Source organism: Conger conger, chromosome 3, assembly GCF_963514075.1.
Source record: "Conger conger chromosome 3, fConCon1.1, whole genome shotgun sequence".
In the NCBI taxonomy this organism is placed as follows: domain Eukaryota; kingdom Metazoa; phylum Chordata; class Actinopteri; order Anguilliformes; family Congridae; genus Conger; species Conger conger.
Window position 1 is genome coordinate 78,883,892 of NC_083762.1, and position 8,752 is coordinate 78,892,643.

The window sequence follows — 8,752 nt, forward strand, 5'->3', positions numbered from 1 at the left end:
CTTACATTGTTACTCCACACCTGGAGTGGGTGTGCACTACTCCAGGTATGCAACAAAACTACCATCATTGTGGTTTGAAACTTCGTTCTCCGTGATGCGCACCATAGCCTCAAGGCTCAAGCTTAATCTTGGATATCAATCAGAATACACGGGTTTGGAGATTCAGTCCTGCGTTGTGTTTATTAATGCTCTGGCAATTTGCATTTAACAGTCAGGTTTGAACCTTGAATGGAATTGCAAAGTCAGATTTTGTGCAGAGTCCTTCATAAAAAAACGACTCGTGAGATAGCTATTTATAAAGAACCAGAACGTAGCTAATACAAGCAACATTACTTATTACAAAATGTAATGCTGTACATTTTCTTCACAACACCAGGATGACATCATTTGCAGTCATAGCTTACATGCCATTGGATGCTTATTCACGTTTTGATGTGTCCGGGAGTGTTTCGTCTGGTGTTTCGTTTGGTTGTTCGTTCCAATAAATGTAAAATTAATGACTAGAAGCATATATCTGTGTCTGGAGTCGAACATCTGGATGTAGCAAGATTCGGATAAATAGTACTGTAATTTATAGTAGGTGTGGTATATTAGGCTATAAACGTTTAATTACGGTACTGTTAATACAATTATAACATTAAAAGGCAGTAATTATCGCGGAACAGCAGAAACCGCACATTAATAATTAGGACAGGAATCCGTAGGAAATTGTTAGTCGTCTCTGCGCATGCGGACACCTTGCCTGGTTGACTGGAGTGAAAATATTTGTGATAATGGCAGAACCTGCTACTAGTAGTGAAGAAATACCGGCGGAAATTAGCGATGCAGATGTAACAGCTGCCGAGTTGGAGAACAACAAAACCAACGCGGTGTGTTGTTTTATAACGGGCATGAATAGGGAAAGGGCGGTGTAGGTAAAACCCAGCGTAGTGACGTTAGTCTGTTTATGAATGTAGCTAGGCCCGTGTTTCGTCCTGGGTCGACTTTCATTGGTTTGAATGTTTGCAGCTGGAACACCAAGCTAGCTTGGAGTGGTTACGAACTTCGGATGACCATCCACTAATTTTACTTTACTGTCCACTAGTTACGTAGATGCATTTCGGACAATTTAATATCACGGCGAAATAAGTGCATTGAGAGGTTATATTAGGCATCGTTGTATTGAGCGGTTTTACTTTCAACACGAGAAAATTTGCTAGCTGCAATCTACACATTTTAGCCTTGGTATTCCTGCAATTGCTAGCTGCTGTGCACTGCCACTAGTTTTGAGTGGCCTCGTTTGAACCAGTGCTTTAGCTAGCGAATGTGCGGCAATGATCAACTTTCTTTCTAGCTAGCTATCGACGCCGAGTAAAACAGCTGGCTAAGTAATGTAAATAATGAATGTATGTGGGCACTAGTCAGTTCATAGCACGGTAGTCTGGGCTGGCGTTATAAATCTAAAATGAGTGGTCTCGTTTTTCCCCCATTCATAAGTGATAATACGTATCTATACGTATACTGCAATTTATCCGAATTATAGTATTACTGTACCTTTACGAAATCACACTGCTCAAAACTATCCATCATTAATAAATTATGTTTACCAGTAACCTTACCAACCAGTGGCATTATACTTTTCATGCCATTTAAATAAAATAACTGTTATTGTTGCACTAACTGTATTTGTTTCATTGTGTATTTTGGTATTTTGTAGATGGCGGAGGAAGGTACAAATCTTTTGAGGAAGCTGGAGATTAGTGTTGCCGAGGCAGAAAAACGAATGGGCAAGAACTCGGTGAACATACAGGAAACCTACACCGTTTACCTCATAGAAACACGGTAAGAACCACCGAGACTCACTCGGAGATATAACCGACAGTGACTGGATCTGTGCTATCTAGCACTTAATGTACGTTCTCTGAATAAATACCCCCCTTATCACAAGTTGACTCCATAACCATTTTTTAAATATGTTTACCTTCAGTTTCTTTACATTTTGCTTATTCATTTGATTTAAAGGTGCAATGAGTAAGATTTCTGTGTTAGAACATTGATACAAGACCATTGCAAATCCCAAATTATGTAGTGGACTGTACAATATTTCAAGCTCATTGGTTGAAAATTGGTTCTAATTGCCACAGGCAATGGCGTTTCAACGTCAGGGCGTTCACAGAGATGGGGTGAGATAAACAGTGTTGTGGTTTGAGGGTGTTTGTGGCTACAGTTCCCCTCTTGACCGTTACAAGTCCGAAATTGTACCTTTAAAATGCATGCAGTGCTTTCAACGGTTCTAAACGTTGGCCAAGGGGTGGAATGGGGGGTTAGGTTGCTCTGCAGGTACATATCCATTACCTTGACGGTCTGTAAAATAAGTTGTGTGAAAGGGAAAAGTAAAAAAAAAAATTTAGATAACGAAAATGTACATTCAGATATCTCCTTCTCCTTCTAGGCCAATTGAGGCTGTTGCAGATGGTCAGAACCCAGCCCCGGACTCATTGTGGAGGCGTTACAGTGAATTTGAGCTGCTGAGGAACTATCTACTCGTCGCCTATCCGTTTGTGGTCGTGCCCCCTCTTCCGGAGAAAAGAGTGCGTATTTGCGAGGTCACTTCCTCCGAAAAGCTGCACGGATGGTGCAGTGGGTAGCACTGCTGCCTCACAGCAAGGAGGTCCTGGGTTCGAATCCCCGTTGGCCGGGGCCTCTCTGTGTGGAGTTTGCATGTTCTCCCCGTGTTTGCGTGGGTTTCCTCCGGGTACTCCGGTTTCCTCCCACAGTCGAAAGACATGCAGGTTAGGCTGATTGGAGAGTCTAAAATTGCCCGTAGGTATGAGTGTGGGAGTGAATGGTGTGTGCGCCCTGCGATGGACTAGCGACCTGTCCAGGGTGTATTCCTGCCTTTCGCCCCAATGTATGCTGGGATAGGCTCCAGCCCCCCTGCGACCCTGTTCAGGATAAGCGGGTTCAGATAATGGATGGATGGACGGACTTCCTCCCCATTAACCTTTTTTTTTTTATTTCTATTTTTATTTTTGAGCTTTAGAAACATTGTCTTGTGTACCCTTTGTCGCCCCCCTCAGGCCGAATTTGTGTGGCACAAGTTGTCCGCAGACAATATGGACCCAGACTTTGTGGAGAGGCGGAGGGTGGGACTGGAGAATTTTCTGCTTCGGGTCGCCTCCCACTCGGTCCTTTCAAACGACAAGATCTTCTACCAGTTCCTCAAAGAGGTATGAGCTCCTCGGTCGAGGGTTTATTCATCGTTTGTTTGTTGGTTTGTTCATCCGTCCGTTCAACCTGCAAAGGCTACTGTGGATTATAAGCTTGGTGTAATACAGAAGGATTTATCTCAGGATGTGTGTTTCTCTGAAGATTGTGGGGAATGTGGGGGAAACTGCTGAAAAAAGTTCTGGAATCAGATAAACGCAAGGAAGTGGTCCAGTAAAGTTCTCCGAGAGATTATCGGGATTTTCCCTCTGGGTACAGTCTGTTCCGTTTAGAATATTTTAGTAATTAAAAAAAAATTCGAAGTAAAACAATACACTCCCTTAAATGAGTCGTTGTCAAGCCTGCTTTGAGTGCACTGTTACTTATTTTAAAAAGGAAAACGATATTCTCTCATTTCCCTAAAGGAAAATGGGTGGAAGGAGCTGGTGTTTGAGACTGGATTCCAGGCAAAGGTATGTAGTTCTCACTTTCCGTCTTTGTGCCACCGTTGCTGTGTTAACGCATGAGGCATGCTATGGAACTGGCTTCATGCTGCCTTCTGCAGGCCCTCAGTGAGCATTACATGACATGACATGACATGACATGACATGACATGACATTAATGCCGTCTGGCAGACGCTCTTATCCAGAGCGACGTACAGTTGATTAGACTAAGCAGGAGACAATCCTCCCCTGGTGCAATGCAGGGTTAAGGGCCTCGCTCAAGGGCCCAACGGCTGTGTGGATCTTATCGTGGCTACACCGGTCCCAGTCATATACCTGAACCACTATGCTACAGGCTGCATGGCAAACCTTTCAATGGCATAATAGTTATCTGTGGAATTTAATTTGGGTTATAAACTTAATATGCCGGAGAAGAATTGGCCGTTATCATGCGAGGCATCTGGTGGCGTCTAACACTCATACTTTTCACTGTGCGGTTCTGATCTGATCAAGGCAGGAATCAGTCAGTGATGCTTGGACTACGAGGACTGTGTGTTAGGCCTAATTCTGTATTTATTTGTGTCGATGTTTGCAGGCTGACTCGAGGCTGAAGGCTCTGAATGCAACCTTTAGGGTCAAAAGTCCAGACAAGTGGGTCTTCTCTGCTCTCTCTACACTTATTTTTTTTGTTATTATATGTTATTATTTTTTAATGCGTTTGGCAGTTGTATCCGTTCCTTCAAGGTAATGCTGCTCCTAAGTCTGTGCTTATGATATGCTCCTAAAATAGAGCTCTGTGCCTGCACTCCCTTTCACTGACTGACATTGCAAGAGAACGCAAGAGCCTTCACCTAGTTATGTTTACACACCTGGCTAGCAACAGGCCCATACAAGAGTATGTAACGGCACTAAAGCAGAAAATGCATTACATTATATTACATTATTGGCATTTGGCAGACGCTCTTATGCAGAGTGACGTACAGTTGATTAGACTAAGCAGGAGACAATCCTCCCCTGGAGCAATGCAGGGTTAAGGGCCTTGCTCAAGGGCCCAACGGCTGTGCGGATCTTATTGTGGCTGCACCGGGATTAGAACCACGACCTTGCGTGTCCCAGTCATGTACCTTAACCACTACGACACAGGCCACAAGTAAACTATGCTGAGCGCTTGACGTTAGTTGTATGTTTGGTCATTTCAACTTCACAGTGGCAGTGCAAACAAACGGAACACCGTGGGGATTTTGCATTTATCCGGGAACGGTGTGGCTGAGCTTGTTGATAACATTCCGGGTGATCCTGATCGTTATTCCAGACTGGTTTTCTGTGTGACATTGGCTCGGGTGGTAAGAGCAGGCGTCTGGCAGCCGGAGGGTTTGCCGGTTCGACTCCCAATTCCCACCTTGGGCGTGTCGAAGTGTCCCTGAGAAAGACACCTAACCGCCCAAATGCTCCTGACGAGCTGGTTGGTGCCTTGCATGGCAGCCAATCGCCGTTGGTGTGCGAGTCTGTGTGTGTGAATGGCTGAATTGTGCAGTGTTTGGATAAAGGCGCTATATAAATGCCAAACATTGACATTTACGTTTGATCCACAGACGCTTCGCAGAGCTGAAGCACTACAGCGATGAGCTGCAGGCCATCACCTCCCAGCTCCTGAGAGTGAGAGCTGTAAGCATTCCTCCGTCACGCGCGCTAGAGTCTACAGGCTCAAAAAGTAGCTTGTTGCTGCTTTGCTAACATTTTTTGCATGACTGACTTGCAACTCGTGGAATTTAGCGCGTGAAACTTAAGATTTGACACTAATGTGTAAGATTTTTTTGTGTTACAACATTGTTACAAGACCAATGTCAATCCCTTCCTATCATTGAAAAAGGCTTGCTGACATGTTGACTCACCCTCTGCCTGTGTTTATAGTCCTTAAATTTGGGTTCATTGGTTGAAAATGAACCCAGCTCATTGGTTGAAAATTGGTTCTAATTGCCACAGCCAATGGTGTTTCAACATCAGCGCGGTTACAGAGAAGGGGGAGAGATAAACAGTGTTGTGGTTTGAAGGTTATTGTTGCTCCTATTGCTCTCTTGACCTTTAGAAGTCCGCAATAACCTATTATACCTTTTAAGTTTGTGATTTTAAAACTATGAAATATTCCATATATAGTTCAGGATTAAGGCCTACTACTGCAACTTAGAACTTAAAAAAAGAAGAAAAAAGAAAAAGTTTGTTGATGTTAATTTGTAATAACGCATTGTGCATGTGTCTAACTGAAATCTGCTGTGTTGGCAGAGAGTTGCAGATCGCCTGTATGGTGTCTACAAAGTGCATGGGAATTACGGAAGGGTTTTCAGGTGGGAAAGGAGATACTGTTTGTTTATGAGCAGGGGGGTGAAACTGATTGGATGTTACTGGCTAGTGATGGATTATGGGATATTTCCTGGGGTAGTGTTGGAATTGTTTACAAGGCTTTGGTATTAAATCTTTGGTTGTTAATTTTTCTGTCAAATGAATGCCAGTGATGTATTCCCAATGTAATATTTTGGAAAGTTAAGTGCTTACTTTGGAAATATTCACAGAAAGGGTGACATGTCTTAGCTGTCTTTTGAGAGAGTAAACACCCTGCGTTTGATAGTGAATGGAGCGCCATTGAACGGGAGATGGGAGACGGACTACAGAGTGCTGGACATCACATGGATGCGTGAGTACACACACACACACACACACACACACACACAAACATGGATGCGCACATACACACCCACCCACCTACGCACGCACACACACACACACACACACACACACACACACACAAACACAAACATGGACACGCACCTACGCACACACACGTACACACACATACGCATACACCTGCGCATACACACAAGCATGCACACACACACACATGGACCCACACACACGCAATTTCACGAGCCCAACCAGAGCCTCCACATGAGTCCGTGGCTTTGCGTAAGGATTACAAACTTGCTGCTTGGCCAGTTGCTTCTTGCATGTCTGGACCTTTGGAAGCACGCACACACACACACGCACGCACACAGGCTCTTCATCGTACCTCTTCAGCGGTTCTAGAGCACGCCTGGATCTTTGGAGCCCAAAAACAGACACACATCGGTCTTGCGTCTTGCCAAATTTCTTCCTCGCACGGGTCGTTTGTGAAACCGGTCGTTGGAACCTGACCGTGCTGATGGTTCCAGGTACGCCTCTTCGATCGATGACATCCTGGAGGAGGAGGAGCACTACGCCGACCAGCTGAAGGAGTACCTGTTCTATGCGGAAGCCCTGCGGTAAAGCGTGCTAAGCTGTCACTTTCTGCAATGCTCACGGCACAGCAGGCTTACGGCGTTCACCTGACGCGCGAGATGTAACTCTTTCGGTTACAGCGCATTTAAACCTACGTGAACCAGCTGGTTGAAAAGAAATGGTGATGTAATGTGCCTGGGTAGTGATTGAATGGGGCAGTCTGTGGCCTAGTGGCTAAGGTGCGTGACTGGGAACCTGGTGGTTCAACCCCAGCTGTAGCCGTGATAAGATCCGCACAGCTATTGGGCCCTTGAGCGAGGCCTTAACCCCACATTGCTTAGTCTAATCAACTAGTAAGTCACTTTGGATATTACATTTACATTACATTAATGGCATTTGGCAGACGCTTTTGTCCAGAGTGACGTACAGTTGATTAGGCTAAGCAGGAGAGAATCCTCCCCAGGAGCAATGCACCGACCAACCAAACCACCGACCTTGCGGCTCCCAGTCATGTCCCTTAACCACTACGCTACAGGCCGCCCCTAAAATAAAATATTAAAAGCGTCAGTGTCAGCTAAGATAACTCCTAATAATAATGACTGGATGGAGATAGTGTGAATCCATTGGATAAAAGTGTCAGGTAAAATAACTCATAATAATAATAATGACTGGATGGAGATAGTGTGAATGCATTGGGTAAAAGCGTCAGGTAAAATAACTGTCATAATAATAATGACTGGTTGGTGATAGTGTGAATGCATTGGGCAAAAGCATCAGGTAAAATAACTCATAATAATGATGGTCGGTGTGAATCCTCCCGCAGGGCGGTTTGCAGGAAGCACGAGCTGATGCAGTACGAGCTGGAGACGGCGACGCTGGACCTGGCCATGAAGAAGCAGCAGAGAGACGAGTTGGCCACGGGGGTGAGTCTTTCTTCCACATGGAGACCCTGGGGACACACACACGTACACAGACACGGATACACACGGTCATAAACACACACACACCCACAGACACGGATACACAGGGTCATAAACACACACACACACACACACACACACACACACACACACATGTACACAGACACGGATACACACACACACACACACACACACACACACATACACAGACAAGGATACACACGGTCATAAACACACACAAACACACACACACACACACACACACACACACCTACACCTACACACACATGTACACAGACACGGATACACCTACACACACACATGTACACAGACACGGATACACACACGGTCATAAACACACACACACACACACACACACACCATAATGATTTATAATTTCACCGGAGCTGGCGTCTCAGTCTGTGCCTTCTTACCGCAGACCGTACGGACCTTCTCCTTCAAAGGGATGACCACCAAGCTCTTCGGCCAGGAGACCCAGGAGCAGAGGGAGGCTAAGCTCCAGGGGCTTGAGGAGCAGATCGTGGAGGGAGAGGAGCTGGTCAAAGAGAAGACTGTGGAGTGCGAGTAAGATGAGCCCAACCCTTTCACATTTCATATATTTTGTGGTTTTAAAATCATTATCGTTGATGCAAGATTGTCATTATCATTAGCTGACGCTGCAATACAAAGTACCTTGCAGTTGATTAGACTAAGGGCATTGCTCAGCTGCACTGATCTTATTATGGCCACGCTGGGGCTTGAACCACCAACGTTCCAGGTCCCAGTCAAGCACCTGAGCACCTAGGCCAGGGATCATCAAATCACAGTCCTCGAGGACTGTGAGTCAGGTGTGAAGACAGTCTGGCCAATCAGTAGCACTAATTGTTCAACTAATTACCTGGGGGAAAAGAAAACCAGAGCCAGATTTAATGATGGCTGCACAAGTCTTAGGT

At 45.2% G+C, this 8,752-nt stretch overlaps 1 protein-coding gene across 4 annotated transcripts in view; it reads left to right on the forward strand.

Annotated features, from left to right (window-relative positions):
- Nucleotides 1–710: 710 nt before the first annotated feature.
- The window catches only part of LOC133124592 (sorting nexin-4-like), an 11,120-nt gene continuing 3,078 nt past the window's right edge, over nt 711–8,752 (forward strand). Inside the window, exons 1-12 of one of the 4 annotated variants that reach the window (XM_061235915.1) lie at nt 711–869; nt 1,697–1,821; nt 2,432–2,570; nt 3,060–3,209; nt 3,612–3,659; nt 4,226–4,281; nt 5,223–5,295; nt 5,911–5,972; nt 6,254–6,319; nt 6,834–6,923; nt 7,703–7,802; nt 8,239–8,384. In XM_061235915.1, coding sequence (XP_061091899.1) covers nt 774–869; nt 1,697–1,821; nt 2,432–2,570; nt 3,060–3,209; nt 3,612–3,659; nt 4,226–4,281; nt 5,223–5,295; nt 5,911–5,972; nt 6,254–6,319; nt 6,834–6,923; nt 7,703–7,802; nt 8,239–8,384 — 1,151 coding nt within the window. In that variant the 5' untranslated portion in view covers nt 711–773. The other 3 variants (XM_061235917.1, XM_061235916.1, XM_061235918.1) reach the window with 3 other exon arrangements.